General features: G+C 40.1%; 1 protein-coding gene across 1 annotated transcript; it reads left to right on the top strand.

Moving 5' to 3' along the window:
* The first annotated feature begins 12,739 nt into the window (after positions 1 to 12,739).
* On the top strand, positions 12,740 to 19,077 carry bcl6aa (BCL6A transcription repressor a). The gene is made up of 9 exons (XM_079431976.1): positions 12,740 to 12,792; positions 15,739 to 15,910; positions 16,013 to 16,234; positions 16,358 to 17,329; positions 17,654 to 17,835; positions 17,921 to 18,088; positions 18,174 to 18,304; positions 18,383 to 18,520; positions 18,614 to 19,077. The coding sequence occupies exons 1-9, from the start codon at positions 12,762 to 12,764 to the stop codon at positions 18,755 to 18,757; spliced, it is 2,160 nt and encodes a 719-aa protein (XP_079288102.1). The 5' UTR covers positions 12,740 to 12,761; the 3' UTR covers positions 18,758 to 19,077.
* The last annotated feature ends 754 nt before the right edge of the window (positions 19,078 to 19,831 follow it).

Raw genomic sequence — 19,831 nt, 5'->3', positions numbered from 1 at the left:
CACTGATTAAAAAACTGCTATCAAATGCTTCATGCTACTGGTCATCTTCCGCACGCGCAGCCAGGGACGGATTATGGGTGCCCTGGGCACGGACTGATTAAAAGCCCCCCTCAATTGAAATTGCGCTCATTTTTCTTAAATTCAAATAGTAATGGATTCTATCTACACTAAGTGAAAATAGCAGTATTTTTAGCGATATGTTATTTACACTAAGTGCAAATAGCTATAGATTATATTTACACTGTTAAAATAGCAGGTTCTGCTATTTATACTACTTGTCGCAAAATAGTGGCAATTATCTGCACTTCAGAATTGTATTACATTATAAAACAGTATGCAATAATAGTATTGAGTGTAAATTTTTAATAATTTTAATTCAAATTATTAAATTCCACCTTATTGGTACTTTTTGGTTATTTTCTTTTTTATTGTCAATAAATGCTTTTACGATGTGATATGAGATTTGAAAAGGGAGAAAAAAAGTTCGGCAAAAGGTGGGCTCGAACTCAGGTCGATCGCGTCAAAATGCACGCGCTTTACCATCTGCGCCAAAAGTGTAAATAGACACTCCATTTACATTATCAAAGAATAATGTAACGATGATCTCTTCTGGAATAATAGGTTCTGGTCTTTCCTCATTTTCCTCTGGAGCATAGAGGCGGGATAAGGCATCTGCCTTTACATTCTTGGGTCCTGGGCGATACGTGATTGAGAAAGTGAACCGGGTAAAGAAGAGCGCCCAGCGGGCTTGACGTGGGTTAAGCCGTTTGGCATCACGTAGATATTGCAGATTCTTATGATCTGTGAGGACTGTGAAGAGATGTTGTGCACCCTCCAACCAATGCCTCCACTCTTCGAGGACTAGCTTGATAGCCAGAAGTTCCCTGTTGCCGATGTCATAATTCCTTTCCGCCGGGCTGAGTTTCCTGGAAAAGAAGGCACATGGATGGAGTTTAGCTGGAGTCCCCTGCTGCTGAGATAATACGGCTCCATCCCCCGTAGTGGAGGCGTCCACCTCTACAATGAATGGTTTCTGGGGATCAGGATGAACGAGGATTGTAGCATTGGTAAAGGCTTCCTTCAATCTTTCAAAGGCTTCAGTGGCGGCTGGCGTCCAGGACAGAGACTTGGGCTTGTCACGTAAGAGGCTGGTGAGGGGACTGGTTATAGCACTGTAATTCTGGATGGATCATCTGTAAAAGTTGGAGAAACCCAAGAATCACAGGAGTTCCTTAATGCTGGAAGGTACGGGCCAGGTCTTAATGGCATCCACCTTCCCCTCGTCCATTCGGATACCACTATCGATGTTGTAACCTAGGAACTGCACTGAGGGTTGATGGAATGAACATTTCTCGGCTTTTAGGAACAGTTGGAACTCGGTCAGGCGTTGTATGACCTCCGCAACGTGGTGGCGATGTTTGGCCAAGCTCCGAGAGTAGATGAGAATATCATCGATGTAAACTAGGACGGACCGGTGTAGATACTCTCGGAGCACCTTGTGCATGAAGTCCTGGAATACGGAGGGGGCGTTGACAAGGCCAAACGGCATAAGATATTCATAGTGGCCGGTAGGCGTCACAAAGGCTGTCTTCCACTCGTCCCCCTCGCGTATCCGGATGAGGTTATACGTGCTGCGGAAGTCTAACTTGGTGAAGACGGTGGCACCTTGAAGATGTTCTAGGGCGGCTGGGACGAGAGGAGGTGGGTAACGGAACGTGACTGTAATGTTATTCAGTGCCCGGTAATCTATGCAAGGCCACAAGCCTCCGTCCTTCTTGGCCACAAAAAAGAAACTCGAAGCAGCAGGGGAGGTTGAAGGGCGGATGTAACCTTGCTTAAGTGCCTCATCAATATACTCCTCCATGGCCTTCTGTTCGGGAAGTGACCATGGGTATATTTTACCCTTGAGCACTAGCTCACCTGGTACGAGATCGATCCCATGGGCGATGAGGAGGTAATTGGGAGGCCTTCTTCGGGCAGAAGATGTCTCTGAAGGGGGCATAACAGGTGGGTATATCAATGGAGGTAGAATTCACATTTATAATCTGAGTCTGTCGAAGGAGTGGTTGCGGGATACTGGGGAAACAGTCTGGGAAACATTGATTGCCCCACTTCAGGACTTCTCCGGTGCGCCAATAGATCTGAGGTTCATGTTGTGCAAACCATGGACGCCCGAGAATGATATCCATTCGTGCTCCCTCCAGAACCAGTAGGTGAATGCTCTCTTCATGTAACTGACCCACTCTCAGTTGAACGACACCGGCGCTGAATCGGACACTGCTTCGACCAATGGGTTTCCCAGTTATCGATTGGAGCTGGTAGATTGTTTGGTTGGCAGTAGTTGAGAGTTTGAGTTGGCAGCAGAGGCTCCCTGATATGAAGTTCCCGGCAGACCCCGAGTCAAGGAGGGCTTGGACTGGAATGGATATGTTGGGGGTAGTAAGCAATACTACAGTTGTGAGCGGCTTCATATTTTGAGTGATGGGTTGAATGACACTCACCAAAAGTTGAGGAGGGCGAAGAGGGCATGTGGATCTTACATGCCCGCTATTTCCACAATACAGGCATAATCCATTATTCAGCCGCCTCTGCCGCTCAGCATAAGACAGATGAGCATTATCAGTTTGCATGGCTTCATGAACTGGTTCTGGAGGGTGACTACCATCTGGGTAGCGAAGGGGAGTACAGCAACGGGTTAACTGTGGTTGTTCAGCAAAACAGGATTGCATACGTGTGGAACATCGGATGGACTGTTGAATATAGCTGGCGAGCTGCAACCGCAACCTGGGCTCCAAACCCTGGCGATAAGTGGTGAGAAGGGAACACTCATTCCATCCGCTGGCTGCCGCTAGGGTCCTAAACTGAAGGGCATATTCGTGGATAGATCTGGTTCCCTGGCGGAGATGATAGAGCTGATCGCTGATGGAGGGATCACCAGAAGATCGACCAAAGACTTCACTTAAGTGGGTTATGAAACTATTGAATGATTGAGTGACGGGACCAGATTGTGACCAAATAGTTTCAGCCCATTGGAGCGCTTTGCCAGTTAGGAGGGAAACGATGAAGGTTGTTTTGGATCTTTCGGTGGGATACGGATGCGGTTGCACTTCTATGGTCAGCGAGCACTGCAGGAAAAACCCGTTGAACTCCTCCGCCACACCAGAGAAGGGCGCTGGTCTGGCCATGGGACTGGAGATCACGGAAATAGAAGAAGTGGTGGTACTGGTTTCGTGAGGTGATCGGTGGTATTGGCGGTGGTGATGGAACAAGGACTCGTCGGAGGGTGTCCACGAGTTCCTGGAAGGGGTCGGGATTGCTCATGCTGCACCTTCGGTGTTGGTCCGGTCTTCTGTCAGGGAAACAGACTTCACACAAAGGATTAGTTCAAAGCAGTGCTGTTTATTGACAGCAGAGCAATCAACGGATGATGAGATGGTTAGTATAACGTGCAAATATACTTTGTATGAAGAGATGAGTGGATAACTGGACTGAATTGTCTTGACAGGAACTCGTTGACGCTGAGAGAACCACACACCTCACTGTGAGATGAAGACTTGCTTAACAGGAGATCGTACGACAAAACTGGAACCAGGAGACGGAGAGACACAACGCTGGAGGGATCACAAGAGGTAAGTAGACAGGCAGGTAAGTAACAGGTAAGCCGCTGTGATAGCATGTAGGAACGAGACCAGACGTTTGAGTGCAGTGAGGTGTGTGGCTTTATAGTGCTGGGTGATGAGGCTCAAATGCCATGCAGGTGTGTGTAATTAGAATTCAGGTGATGGTGTGCGTTGTGATTGCCTGGTGTGGGAGCCTGGCTAATCTGTGACAGGACCATGGTTTTACTTGTTGCGACCACCATCTTACTAATAGAGTCAGTTAACCCTTTGGCACGTACGGTCTTGGCTGGTCCCTGGAGCGTACGATCACACCGGTGTGATTAGAACGTTCAGTGCGTCACGTCATCAACTGCTGAATTCAAATCTGCTTTCCCGCGTTGGCTGGCTCGGAGCCAGATCGGACGCGCTGAGCGCTTGTCATATTTTAGGCTTCAGATATTTAAATACACTTAAGTACTAGCAAAACCATACATTTAAAGTTTGTAAAATACGCGCTGATGTCTATGGAAGCAACAATAATGATCCTTACAAATATAATCTGACAACATGTTTTATTGATATCAGTGAAGTGAAGTGAAGTGAAGTGACATTCAGCCAAGTATGGTGACCCATACTCGGAATTCGTGCTCTGCATTTAACCCATCCAACGTGCACACACACAGCAGTGAACACACACACACCGTGAACATACACCCGGAGCAGTGGGCAGCCATTTTATGCTGCAGCGCCCGGGGAGCAGTTGGGGGTTCGGTGCCAAGGGCACCTCAGTCGGGGTATTGAGGGTGGAGAGAGCGCTGGACATTCCCTCCCCCCACCTACAATTCCTGCCGGCCGGAGACTCGAACCCGCAACCTTTGGATTACAAGTCCGACTCTAACCATTAGGCCACGACTTCCCTTCATATCATTTACAGATTGTGTAGATAACTTTAAAGTCTACTCTGCTCTTCTCCCAGTTTAACTGGAGACTGACTTTAACGTGTTTTGGGAGGAGAGGATGAATTTACATGTTGTTAATCCCACAGCTCGGATTCAGCGCAAACTAATATGGCGGCACCCATCACCCGGTACAGATCAACTAACACGGTCATTAAAAAAAATTTTAAACTGCCAAAAACATTTACTTGAACATATTTCAGAATCTGAATAACAGATATTTCATAATATAGTGAGCATGTTTATGAATATTTTTAATATAAAAGGAAAAACTAAATAAAAGCAATCCATGTGTCATACAGCGCTATTGTGACTGCAGTGTGTCACATGACAAGCATGACGTGTCGCCATGGAAACAATAAGGCTAAACATTCTAAAATAACAGTCGCCTGAAAAAAACTCACGCTGGGGGCTCAGCTAGAATATTTTAAACTCACGCGCGAAAGGGTTAAATTCTGGATTTTATGAACTACATTAAATGTCATTAGGGCAAAGGATAATTTAACAGAATAGCTTTAATAGCTTCTTTCTCTTTAAATGTTTAAATAGTGTCTTATATAAATTAGATGTTAACTATTTACTAATGTTAAAGTTCTTAAAGAGAGTTCACCCAAAAATTAGAATGGTCATCATTTACTCATCATCATGTCATTCAAAATTTCAATAAATTTCTGTACAGTATACAAAGAGTAGAATACAGTAGAAATCAAGGGTAAACAAAGTTGTTTGATAATATTCTGCTAATTATCTTCTTTTGTGTTCCACAGAAGAAAGTAAGTCATACAGGTTTGGAACAGCATGAGAGTGAGGAAATGATGACAATTTAATAGCAGTACATTTTCTGCATTTTAGTTCAAAATAATTGCTTTACTGTCAAGTTCCTTTCTATGTGACAAAAATGCATTGTTCATTATTAAGAATTCAGTAATATCTATCATTATTTGTTTCTGTCCTGTTTTATTTATTCATTTATTTACTCCAATTTAAGGCCCTATAACCCAGTAAAACATTCACGAGGTACTTGTGGGCCGAATGGGCCAGATTTGTCCAGGGCTGAATTTTAACCCCAGTCCAGCCCTGTATATTATATATATATATATATATATATATATATATATATATATATATATATATACACGTTTTTATATAAATACAAAAAAGTAAAGTGCTAAAGTAAAGTGTGATACCAGTATAAACTGCATTAAATTGCTGATCTTAAAAACTGGTTATCCATGTGACACGTCTTCTATCTCTATGGAATTTAGAAAAGAAAAAGCTTCCTTTAGAATTTTTATTCACAACCCAAAAGCAGTCTTTTTATAATAAAGAACTAAAAGGACCTCAGTGCACTTGCTAACAGCGGATCCGCACCGTGTTACAGCTCCGTTGCATCATTCCTCTGATGAACACGCTTGGCTCAAGACTTCGCTGACAATGAAGGCTGAAGCTGGCAAAAAAAAAAAAAAAAAAAAAAAGTTGCTATCAGATGGGGGTAAAAATTTGCCGCTCATGTAGAAAAGACTTTAGGGCAGTTTCCGGCGCTCAGGCTAATGTTAATGGGCAGCACATTGTGCCCATTCAGCATCATCAGGCAGTTGTTTTAAACTTGTAAGTAAAAGTTAAAACAGAACAGACGGTCACTGCCAATGCGGCTTATTGCCGTTCAAACAGACTGGAATAGTAGTAAACGTCTCCGACTCATATTGAAGAATAAGTATTTGTAAAGTCTTGTCATCACTAGCTCGTTTCCCTCTCTAACAGAAATCTAACAGAAATCACTCACAGAGTGGCCTGGGAACAACCCAGTGATGTCACCTTAACCTAACAATGTCATTCACACCTGTTGCTCAGTAGCTGCTAACGGTTTGTGTAACACATGGAGTATCGATCAAGGCTCCCCTTCTTCACCGTGCTTTTCTAAGTGGGTCATTTATTTTTGTGTGGAATTCATTGGCTAAAAGTTTGCCAAGGTTTTGCAGTAATTATCTCATGCACATGTGGTTGGGCACTGCAGGGGGCCATGCTAAATTACACATTTCTCTACAAACTCCTGGATGCTTTTACGGCTGTGTATTATGCAAAACCATATCGGAGGGCCTTAAACAACCCTCCAGTGGATTGAAATAAAGTTGACGCTGCTCTTTGTTTTGAAGCTCAACATGCTCTTTGTTTGGCAGTGCTGAATCGGTGCTTGCTGTGAAGGAGGGCCTTAACTATTTAAGAGACTTTCCCCTGTTGGTTAGCGAACACCTGGGGTGTTTTAGTGGGGCGCCGGATCCAGATGGGTGGATATCCGTATGATTCCATTAAGGAAAGGGGAGGTTTTTTTGTTTTTGTTTTTTTTTTTTATTATGAAGGCAGCAGTTATGTGAAAGTTGGGGGGGAAGTATCCAAGGAATGCTGCATTTAATTACCAGCATAATTTGGCTGAAAACCTCACTTCTTTTGGCTGAATCTTGTTTTCCATAACTATACATTAAAGTAGGGGGTCAATGTTTTTTATTCTATTCATTTATTAATGAATACATTAAAAATGCATTTTATGCTTACAATATTAAAATATTTAAGTATTAAAATTCACTTTTATATGTACCTTTTGGGGTGCATAAAGTCGGTGTAGTACAACTATGAAGAGAAAAAAAATGTTCATAATTAAATAAATAAATTCTTCAAAAGAAAAGCTTTTGTAGTTTGGCCTAATCATAAAAATAAAATGTATTATTATATTTTATATTATATTATATATATATATATATATATATATATATATATATATATATATATATATATATATATATATATATATATATATATATATATATATATATATAATAAAATAAATTATTTTAACAAAACTGCTTCAATGCTAATTATTATATGAAAAACTAATCCAACAAATCAAAGTCATGTGGTGCGTGAAGAGAGCATGTTAATTTATCACACAATTTGATTTTCTCAGGACAAGGCAAGGAAGGTCCATCCCCTAAACTGTCATGGGGTTTGACTTCCTAAAAACTTTAAAAGTTATGATATGTGTAAAAATTAAACAAACAAACAAACTGTAAAATATAAAATAAGATGTGCACTCACATGTATTCACGCTGTGGTTACACCACATGACATTTTTAAGATGGTATAAACTGGTATATAAACTATATGAAACCTACACCAATTTATCAGAGTTTTTATATTATATAAGAATTTTAAATGTGTGTTATAAACAAGCTGTTAAAAAATGTCATCATGGATGGGATATACTGAGATACACTGTACCTTTAAGTGCTTGACATCAGCTAAATTTGACTTAATGTGAGAACAGCTTTAGGTCAGACAGAAATCCATCAAGACGAGTTTGTCTTAAGCTGTCCTGTTCCATCGACAACAATTAGATGTTCTCTAAACTAACACACTTGAATCAAAGCTGGTAAAATATATTAGTGGGTCAGAAAAATCAATTTATTACGTTGATTCAATTTTCTCCTCAGGCCAAAATAAAGTAGGTCAATCAGTGTTAAACTGAGGAAAGTAAATGACTTCTGCCTCTTCACAACACTAAATGCATTTTATGTGGGTTGTTGTTGAAATTAAATTCTACATTGTGGGCTGTTATGAGGAAGTCAAAAATATTCATGCTGTCGCTTTATGCTTCTATTATGACTACCTAGGCATGATTTTCACAAGAAAGTATAGAGGCGTTCCATCTTGCATGTCTGTTCCACCTCCGTTCTAAAAAATCAGCCCACACAATCTGGGGTACAACTAGCCAACGTAGCACAGAGGCAAACTATTTTTGGAACATGTTTTCCTGTCGTACAGTTCGTATTGTTACACTTCAACAATAGCGGCACATTTCTTTCAGTGTAATTATGAGGTAAAGATTTAATTTTAGTAAAGATTACAGATTCTTGCGAGATACCTTGAATACTACTGGATATATGAAAGATAGCATTTACATGCTGCAAGTGTAAAAGCACATTAAATATTATATTAGAAGGGTATATTTAACTATTACATGTTTATTACATTGCTTATGTATATTAGGTGGAGATTCCAAGTTGAAGTCACAACTTTTTGATAGACCTTGTTTTGAAACAAAACTCCAAGAGTCAGAAAGGAAAACTATATGTCAGGTTCTGTCACCTTTTCACTTTCTTGATTTGATCTCCATCTCACTACTTTGTGAGAATTTTTTCTTTTGAGTCACGCATTGGTGTCACAAGAGTTCAGGAGTGTTTTTGATTTTTTTTTTTTCTGTTGATGTTCCACCATTTCATGTACCCAAACAGTGCAATGCTGACACTGTTGCTATCCAGCAGATTTACAAAAACAAAAAAATTCCCCTCACGATACATATTACATCATATGTTTGCATTAATATTATGCAAAGCAGAAAGCAAGACACTAATGAAACACAAAAAGACTGAGACAGAGACAAACAGTAGGAAAAACGATAAATACAAACCTGATCTTCTTCAATTTATATTCTGATTTGTTTATAAAAATAGCAAACCCTCTTCACACATGCAGAAAAAGAAAACCCCTTTAAGTAAGTACAGTTGATTTTTTTTCTGCAAAGACATTTTTATTAAATATATTTAGAATATATGCATGTATATTTAAGTATGACATTTTTTGTTGAAAGATAAATGGCATACATGGATGTGGGCCTATAACACTCAATTAGGTCATAAACAGATAAAGTGTATCAATAAAAAGGATAATAAATTAAGGTCCAGTACGTGATGACATTATATATGAATATAATGTGTCTTTTGGTCTTCATGGCATCAGAATCAATAAGTCCTAATCTCTCATTTATGATGACAAATTAATCAGCGGAATATTAAGGCTGCAAAAAGTACAGAGGCACCAACTAAACCCAGACAAATACAATTAATCTGCTGGGGGGGGGGGGGGGGGGGGGGACATGTGCACTGAAATTCTTCGTTTTTTTCCACCACAGCCCAACAGATGCTCCTTCTGTATCAGGGTATAAACGGCTCAAGGGAGGACGGACCAGTTCCCCCCAACTGGAGCCACAGACGAAGTTACCCAGGTGAGTAAATCAGAAAGCGAATCACTCAGCAGTCGACTTTTCAAACCTGGCTGAGTAAATCTGAAGTGAAGAAAGCAATGAAGATTAAAAAGATCGAGTGATTTTGCCAAGTGGCTTGATTTTTACTTCCAATTATCCAGTATTTTGTTTCACACTACAAAACTTCTACTTGTTGCATTTCCCAAAAAATATTAAAATCTACTTGTTGCATTTCCCCTTAATGTTTTCCTTGAAGAACTAAAGAGAAACTACTAAGGTAGAAATACAAAACATGCAAATATCCTGATGATAATTCTCTTGACTGCTCAAACTTAAAACAGCTGATAGTTATGTAAAAAGTAGCACATGTAGGTCAGAGCTGTTCAGTAAAAGTTAGCTTTACAGAACAGAAGTAAAAGTTAAAATAAAAATGGGAGTTCTTCCTCCCTCTATACTATGAATATTCAGCTCATATTTTCTGCTTATGTATTCACGGCTCAATAGATAAATGCCTACACATGCATATGCACACAAAAACTTCATTTCAGAAAAAGCAAATCACAGACTTGACATCAGTAAAAACTATTTTATTATCATTGTCATTATGGATCTACAGGAATTCCACAGTTTAAAAAAAAAAAAAAAACTATGTACAATACACAAGAGCAAGTAACAAATATATCATATGATTATTATAAACACATTTTGTAAAAGATAAAATCGATGTGAAGCAAGAACAAGCTTTTAATAGTATAAAACTTGTTCTGCGCTGTTAATTTTGATCGTTTTTCCACAGCAACAATTTTACAAGCAATCTTCATCATGACTCTAATGTAAACTCATGCTGACACATTAGCATGAAAGAACATCATCTCAAAATCTACTCCCTGAGCTGTGCTGCAAACAGGCCTGAGATGTAAAAATGCCCAGAGCAAAACAAATTCCAAAAACTACAAGCCAGTCAAAATTTACAACCCAGCAGAAAAGTTCCTTGCATCCCAGAATCCACGTTACCTATATTACATAGGCCTAATATAATTAATTGCAGTAGCAATAACAATGTGAGAGTATAAACTGCCCCAGGGAATATTCACATATTAAGTTCATGTTGTTCAACGGTATTACTCAGAATTTTACCTTATAATAATAAATCACCTGAGAGCAAGAACATGTAATTAATAATCAAAAACAATATATCTACTAAAATATAGGCTAATGGTAAAAATGTGTGCAAAAACAGAAGTGTCTGTTTTTCACACAAACATCAAAGCCAGTGTTATCCGAACTGGTTATCCGCTGTTTATCCACTGCATCCGATGAGTCCATTTAACTACTTTTTTATCAGGGATTCTAATGAGGTGATAGTGTGTCTCAAGGGATGCAGTTAACTACTGCTGTCTTTGAATCTGAAAACTCAGAGACCGTTCTAGACTTTAAAAGAGGCTAAAGAGAGATTTTGCGAGTGTTTTCTGCAGTTGGTTGAAAAAACACGACGCCTGACGTGCGTTTGGACCAGAACTGACTTTACGCGTTTAGTACATTAGAGATGCGGGGGGAAAAAAGCTAGAAATGTGTTCGCTTGGAAGAGGAAGAGAGTATGCTAAAGAAAAACAGACATGTCGTCTCCTCCTTATGCTTTCTGACAGTTGCTTCTCAAAAACACAGTCTCACCAGATGACAGAATAAACGACAATAGATGCATTAATGCCAACAATAAGAATAACGAACTAAAAAAGACGAGTGAAACTTTGAGGAGTATGTCAGAATATGCAGAGCTTTTGTTCATTTTAATTATTTCATTTTTCAAGCATTGTCAGGAAAAGAAGGTGTAAAAATACTAAAATGCATTCTTAAAAATAATATGTGTGACCTAAAGGCTACTACAGCAGCCTGAGGTTAACCTGTGAACACGAGCAGGTTCATTTCAATTGACGTGTTCAAGTTTCGACACTTTTAAAGAATAGTTTATACTTTATGACGACATAATTAAGAACAACGTAGTTTATGAAAAAGAAACCAACCGCATCACGTGTAATTAAGCAATAATAACATCATATTCGTGGGCCTAAACAACAAGTGTTTTGTACGAACTGCTGTTTTTGTCTTTCTGAGCGTGACGGATATGAATACTTCAACAGCAGAGAATGTGACATCAATTAATGCGCACAGAAAGCACGGCTCTACAAATATGGTTTAGTAATGCAGAGCTATGCGTAAGAATGAGATTAATTCGTCGCCTGTCACTGGCATCTTTACAAGACTACACGAGACGTACCGGTGCTGTAAGCTTCTACTTTCAACTCAGCTGCCTCCTGACAATTACACCATTGATATCGCACAACTCCGAAACGAAGTGGCTTTTAATAGAAGTAAAATAAATATTCATCAATATTCCTCTCAAGCACAATTACTTCAATCGATCTCCAAACACATTTATCGACATGTAATCTGACAGATAATCGTTACTAAGGGCAGTACTACCGGTTATATACACATGTGACAGACAAACCACGACGAGAACAAAGAAGTTAGAATCAAAGTAAAAAATTCTAATGAATTAACGACAATGTCCGTATAATATATATAATCCCGGTCAAACAAACCCTTATGCACACTGGCCAGCAGGTCCACGGCACTGAAGAGATAACATGTTAGGGGAAAAATATCACTGAAAAAAAGAAACAAAATGTGTCCGTGTGAATAAGCGCTCCAGATATGCTCTGTATAGACTAGGTTATGGCCGTGGGTTTAATACAGGGAAAGGCAACGAATGGACTTTGCTTATGTCATGGAATAGCAAATTAGTTCTGAGTATTTTGAGGCTGGGCTAAAGAGACAACATACGTAAGCCACTTTCTCTGGCCACGTGACCGTCTCGGTCTGGACGCATCCATGAGGAAGGAGGAATTACACACTGAACGCAACTATTTTTCTCGATCATAACGCTAATTCGATGCTTTAATTTACATTTTAAATATCGAAATCAAAAACAGTGTTGTTAATTATTAAAGTGTAACAGTGTGAAATCAAAATATTGACAATAAGTGAAGAAATACAAACTTAAGGCAAAATATGACACTCCCCTGTCCTGTACAAATGGTATGGTCGCCAGCTCAAATTCCGAGAATTGAGCTCTCCTGATTCTTAGAACTGGGGTTCTTAGAAGTGGTGATGCAAGGAGTTTCTAGGAAAGCACTACCAGGTGATTTTTTTACATTCTTTTCCTCTGGCGCGCTGTTGCCATTACTCACACATGTTCATTAGGCTGTTTTATTGGATTTTATGGTTAAATGTTTATCTCGGCTGATTTTTAGGTGTTTTTGCGGACAGTTTTTAGAGCAGTGTTTATGTAGTGGGTCTGTCTTGGTGGAAATACTTTTGGCAGTTTAGGTCGTCCTGCATGAACCTCACTGCGGGATCGTGGGGTTGTAAATAGTATGTGCAGACAGCAGAGGGGTGAAAATTTAGACGCGGTGCGAGTTTTTTCTCGAAGACAGCTTTCAAAGTTGGCTAAATAGCACATGGGGGTTAAGATTATAAACCGGGGGCTGTAGATCGTGGTTAAATTGAAAGATAGAAGCGTTAACCAATGCATCCGACGATTTCTCTCTTTATCTCGGTGCATGTTTTAAAACCCTGAGTTCGCTCAGAAACCGGAGTTTGCACTCTCGCTCGCGCTTTCTCTAGTCTAGATGTTTTGGTTTTGTTGTCCTGAAGCCATGCACATTGTTTTTTTTTTTTTCATATGCTGTCATAAATCACATCCCAAGCTTAGAGATGGTTTCTGATTTGGTTGTACAACATTGTTGAGCGTGTGTTTGCCATTTGTTATTGTTTTATTTATTTATATATATATATTTCTTTCTGTAGCGCAGAGACCCATTAATGTCATCATTGACATTGTCATTATTGTTTTTTGGTCAAAGTGCATAAAGTGGCAGATTGAGCTGAACTACTATGACATGTAACGGTGTTTGGCAGTAGAGATGCAATAGGAAAGTTTGTATCATCCTGCGGTTGCTGTCACTTGTAACAGCGCGAGCGCAGCAGACCTGCACAAGTTTCTCAGGACTCGTGTTTTCATTTCAAATGTGTATATATTTGTTATTTGTCGCAAGTGTGTTGGGCGTTTCATTTTGAAATGAGTTTTAATGTTCTCGTCAGAAATGCAGCATATTAGAAAGATGTATATATGCATATGGATGAACAGACATAGATTAAAAAATATATATTTATATATATTTAAAGTGCTGCTTGGCACTGAGCGAGTGGCTCCGCTGTTTGCGTGTTGTGAATCGGGCTCTATTCCTGGAATGAGCACATTTAATGGCGTTGAGTTTACATAGGGTAAAAGTGTTTGATAAGATTTAACGCTTAACAATATGGAAACAGAGCAAGAATGCGAGAGAAATAAGAGGTCAACAGAGAGCGCGCGTGCTCTGCCATATGACACTTTTCTGTGTTCGTGAGAAGTTGATTGATTTAAGATCGCCAAATGCCGGCGAAATTGCCAAATATGACTTGATATGCGAGTTGCAGGTGTCGGTGTCGTTTTGCATCGCTGAACATCAAAACGGTCTCTGGGTGACATCTCGTGGACACAAAACTTTAGATTTCTTAAAGAACTGACGGAATAGAACTAGCTGTTCAGAACATGACATCAGAGAGGCTACAAAAGTTCTTCGGATCAGTAGAAAACATTTTCAGAGAAGAGCTGGTGTATTCAGGCGTTATGATGGGTTTCTGAGTGTGTCATTTTTATTTGTTTGTCCAGTGGTTAAAATCCCGCTCATCTGCGCGTTTGCCTCCTCACAAGAGCATTACTGAATAAGCTGCTTTGGCACCATGACAGCGCGCGGTCGGGGATGTTGATGTTATGTAGGCTCAAATGGAAACAAAATCTCTAATACTGAATGTTCAACATGTGAGAAATGTTCGCCTAACTATTTAAAGGCGTCCAGTGAAACTATATTTGTGTCGAGGCGCCAGATGTGACTGGGAGAACCGTTCATTATCTGAACTTTGGAAAGCAGAAAACGTGTTCTCACAAAAAAAATAAAATAAAAAAAAATAATATATATATATATATATATATATATATATATATATATATATATATATATATATATATATATATATATATATATATATAAATAAAAAACTCTTCTACAGTATTAACATAATTATTGGGGTGTTTGTTGACTATTCCACTTTGTCTGTTATTACACACATTCCTCAATAGTGAAGTGTATCGGTCCACAGTACTGCAATAAACAGCCTAACGACTTTTCCCATGACTCATTCTAGTTTATTCACCACACATAAAGACTTTAAAATCGCAGGGAAAGAAGCAATTTTCTTCAAAAGGCAAGAACTGTGTAAATGCACATTTCAGTGAACTTGGTAGGCTACATATTAAGATAAATATATTTTCTGTGACTAACCTCGCAAAGTGCCTAAAAGTTAATTACAACAGTGAACTTGAAGGATAATGCTGTCAGATAAAAGATTATTTTAGGTGGGAAGAAAAATGATTCTCAGACCTAACAGAACTGCACGTGGATGGACGTCAATCATTTGTCGCCACCTACCGGAGAGAGTGGGAAATTTGGCGGCATCTTTGAGAACTATACATGTAATTGATTTTCAGATTAAAGGGATAGTTCACCCATAAATGATAAGTCTGTCATCATTTACTCACCCTCGTGTTGTTCCAAACCCTAATGATTTTCTTTCTTTGGTGGAACATAAAAGGAGATGTCAGGCAGAATGACAGCCTCAGTCACCATTCACTTTTATTGTATCCAAAAAAAAAGTTGCAATAAGAGTGAATGGCGAGTGAGGCTGTCATTCTCCATAGCGTCTCCTTTTGTGTTCCTTTGTCAAAAGAAAAGCAGAGGAGGTACACATTGACAAATTTTTGATGCATAATGGGATTAAAACTATATTCTTAATAGATGTTTTGACATACCTCCCTAAAAAAGCAAAGAATAACAGCATTGCCTTTGTTTCTGAAGTTTTTAAACAGCTAATATGAGCTTCAAAGATTTCTGTGATGTAAGAATAATACCCAACTTTTCTGATTTTAGCGCATGTTGTTCAGTGAGCACTGATTACATCATTCACGGTTCACTTTGTTTCCTACCAGATCTCGAAAAAATGGCTTGTGCAGCCGACAGCTGCATCCAGTTCACGCGTCATGCAAGTGATGTTCTGCTCAACCTGAACAGACTGCGTAGCAGAGATATCCTTACAGATGTCACGATTCTGGTCAACAGACAACAGTTTCGAGCACACAAAACGGTCCTCATGGCATGCAGGTGCAATTGAAGACTATTTGGATTTGTTGCATGCTTTCTTGTAGTGGAAATGTGTTCATTTGTGACCCCAAAAAGCTTACTAAAATCATATTTTCTCCACAGTGGACTCTTCTACTCAATCTTTACTGATTCACACAAATGTAACCTGAACGCCATCAGTCTGGACCCGAAGGTCGACCCAGAGGGTTTCGCAATCCTTCTGGAGTTCATGTACACTTCACGTCTCGCACTGAAGGAGAGCCTCATCATGGCCATCATGAACACAGCCATCTATTTACAGATGGACCACGTTGTTGACACCTGCCACAGATTCATAAAGTCCAGGTATATTTTCCTGTGTTCATAAATTTCACCCAAGTCCTTAATTATACAACATGCCAAGTTGAAAGTGCTATACTTGAATGACAGATAGCAGATGTTTTTAATTTGCTCCATATTTCCATGCAGTGACTCCTCCATCAAACTTCCCAGAGAGGACTTTCTGGTCAGTCCCCTGCTTTTACCTCAAGACGTTCATAGTTACAGACCCCATGAGGTGCTGGAAAACGTTCCTGGACGGGCAGCGACTTTCAGAGATGGGAGACCCTATGGTGTCTGCATGTTTAACGGGGTCAACAGTCCTAACAGCTCGTACCTTTACAGCCAGTTTCCCATGCAAGGTTTTCCCTTTCCTCTTTGCAAGCTGACAGATACCAAAAACACTTTCTCAGACTTCTCAAAGGGAGGCATCATCCATCACAAACACTGCTTGCCGGCTGATGGCAACAACCCCGTGCTGGCCGATTTCACCCGTAGCGCTATTGGCGGGAGCTCAGCCGCTTGCCATGTCAGTTCATACTCCTCGAGAGAGCTGGGAAGGGATGAGGAAATGAAGCGGGAGACCTTGGAGGGAGTGGTCCATTCGATTGGGATGAGCTCCAGAAAGCACGGCTTCACCAGCTTGGCCCAGGAGCAGCAGCAGAGGGAGACTGGGAAAGAGCAAAGTTCCCTGGCAGAGGAGCATTTGAGCCACCAACACTACTCCATGGGCATATCCTCTAATGGGCGTAAAACCTTGATGAGCAGTCCGCAGAGCCCCCTCAAATCAGACTGCCAGCCCAATTCCCCAACGGAATCAAGCAGCAGCAAAAATGCCGCCCTTGCGCAATCCTCGCAACCTCCAACCTCTCAAGGTACTCAAGACCCTAAAGCTCGTAACTGGAAGAAATACAAATTCATTATTCTCAATCAGAGCTCCAAGGAGGAGGAGACCAGTCCTCATGACTCTGGAATGCACTCCCCGCAGAGGCCGGGCTTGTCTGCTTTTCTTCACCATGTTGATTCTGAACATCCCGACTCTAAGGCGACAACAAAGATCAGCGAGCAAGTCGAGGACTTCACCGTGCCTCAGGCCAGTCGCCTCAACAACATTATCAACAGGTGAGTTTTTCAGAAGGAAATCTGATTCTTTTAAACAGCCGAAAAGGTGTCAATCCTTTGTGTACAGAAACCGATTAGAAGATCTCGTTTCCTAATGCAATAAAGTTCAGAACTGCAGGTTTGTCAATATTTTGTGGAACAGTTCTCCACCCACAACCACCTCCACAAAGCCAGATTGAATTTTGCTTCATCCATTCCAATCCTCTTAAAGCACACAGAGGATTTACCTCTTAGCAGGAATGTGTGAAATTCATTCAATATCCTATAAAAAAAAATTAGAATGAATTTCTCTGCAGACCTAAAATGTGGCGTTTTCCTCCGCAGAACTTTAGAGGGATCGCAGAGGAACAGCGACAGCCACTCTTCTCTCTATATGAGCCATTTAAAATGCTCGTCCTGTGGCTCCCAGTCTCCACAGCACTCTGACGTCTGTCCCAACACGTCCGCCTCGCGTCTGGCCGAGGAGATGTCTGAGATGCACTCGGAGTACTCCGATTCCAGCTGTGGTGAGATACTTTTCTAAATAGTTTCCTAAAAACCTGTTTGCATCTTCCAAAACCAACCTAAAACCATTTCTGCTTTGCCTCAAAGAAAATGGAACATACTTCTGTAATGAATGCGACTCCAAGTTTGCAGAGGAGGAAGCCTTGAAACGCCACACGCTTCAGGTCCACAGCGACAAGCCATACAAATGTGACCGTTGCCAAGCAGCATTCCGCTACAAGGGAAACCTTGCCAGTCACAAAACAGTTCACACCGGTAAAAATAAACAGCCGCTGCTACAAATGTCATTTTGGCTGCAACGTACAATGTTTTGCTTAACCTCCTTTTATTTGTGCTGCAGGAGAGAAACCGTATAGATGCAATATCTGCGGGGCTCAGTTCAACAGACCAGCTAACCTCAAAACCCACACACGAATTCACTCAGGAGAAAAGCCATACAAGTGCGAGACATGCGGCGCTAGATTTGTGCAGGTGAGTGCTTTGAGTTACAGTCAATTGCACAGATATAGAAAAAGACATTTGTAAGACTAACATGACCTCTTTGCACAGGTTGCTCACCTTCGGGCTCACGTTCTCATTCATACCGGAGAGAAGCCATATCCATGCGAGATCTGTGGCACTCGTTTCCGTCATCTGCAGACGCTGAAAAGTCACCTGCGAATACACACGGGAGAAAAGCCCTATCATGTAAGCACATACAGAGTGATAGAATAACTGTATCTGTAAAGTGCAAAAGTGTTCATCCTCACCCTAAACGCTGTTCTCGTGTTTGCTTTTCAGTGTGAGAAATGCAACTTGCATTTTCGTCACAAAAGTCAGCTGCGGTTACACCTGCGGCAGAAGCACGGCGCAATCACCAACACCAAGATCCAGTATCGCATGTCCTCGACAGACCTACCGACCGACTTAACGAAGGCATGCTGAGAAGGCACTTAGGGGCAGACCTGACCATGGCATTATATGACCTGACTTGTACAATCATTCAAAATTTTAGTGCCACACTGTGTTAATCGGACAAGGAAAAAAAAAACACTGGCAAGAAATGCCAGTCTAAACGGGTTTCCTCTACATTTGAACAGAGAACCACAATATGGTCTCTTGTAGTCACTTTATTGTTTATATTTACATATATATATTAATGTTGGGAGTGTTTTTACGTTTTGAGCTTCTAAAAAAGCTTTATTTTGTTGGAAGGATGGAATGTAAAACATTTAAATCCGGTTTTTGAAAATACAGTATTTTCTAACAAAAAAAAAAAAAAAGCTGGGGATTTTGATTGAGGTTGGAATATTTTAAGTCAAACACATTTCTCGCAAAGAATTGTGTGTCTATAGATTTTTATTTATATATATACATATAAATGTACAGGTTACACTATGTTGGAACGACCTGTCTTGTAAGAGGAACTCCTGTGACTATAGAATTGAATATCTTACTTGGTTTTTGTCGTGTACTTTTGAGAATAATGGCTGCTCTCTCAAATGGAAAACATGCATGAGGTGGGTTGCCACTGATAAACTTTCACTATGTAGGCAACTGCAAAAATATTGTGACAAAGTGTAATTACTTTACATCAAGATTGCTCTCTGCTGGCAGAGCCGATCTGTAATTACATGGTAACATATGCATCCAAAAGTAATACTGATTATAATAATAATAATAAAAAAGAAAAGGTACTGCTATGTTATGACCAAGGAGATATTTTGCTTCAGATGTATTTGTATAGAAACGTGACTTTTTGTTTCTTTTGGCAAGTGAAGGTTTACAGTTTTGTCGTTGTTCTAGAAGCTATGTAAAAGGTTATACTATTGTCTTTCTTTTCTTTTCTTTTCTTTTCGTCTGTGTATACACTGTGTACTCAAGGTGCCTTTCTCAATGGTGTCTGAATTTCTTTTCATTCAGCCCAGCTCTACTAAGGTACAACTGAAGGGCAACACATGTCCTTTTTCCCCTTTTTGAGTGTGTAAACATGCGAGAATGTTTTTGTGACAGAAGGAT

This window comes from Barbus barbus (genome assembly GCF_936440315.1).
Source record: "Barbus barbus genome assembly, chromosome: 13".
Lineage (NCBI taxonomy): Eukaryota > Metazoa > Chordata > Actinopteri > Cypriniformes > Cyprinidae > Barbus > Barbus barbus.
This window is presented reverse-complemented; position numbering and strand designations above follow the sequence as displayed.

Bases quoted from the DNA above. Each gene is read 5' to 3' on its own strand.
- bcl6aa (XM_079431976.1), top strand. From the start codon at position 12,762: ATGCAAGGAGTTTCTAGGAAAGCACTACCAG. The intron at 16,235-16,357 runs GTATATTTTCCT...ATTTCCATGCAG, and splicing joins CACAGATTCATAAAGTCCAG to TGACTCCTCCATCAAACTTC. The intron at 18,521-18,613 runs GTAAGCACATAC...TTTGCTTTTCAG, and splicing joins CGGGAGAAAAGCCCTATCAT to TGTGAGAAATGCAACTTGCA.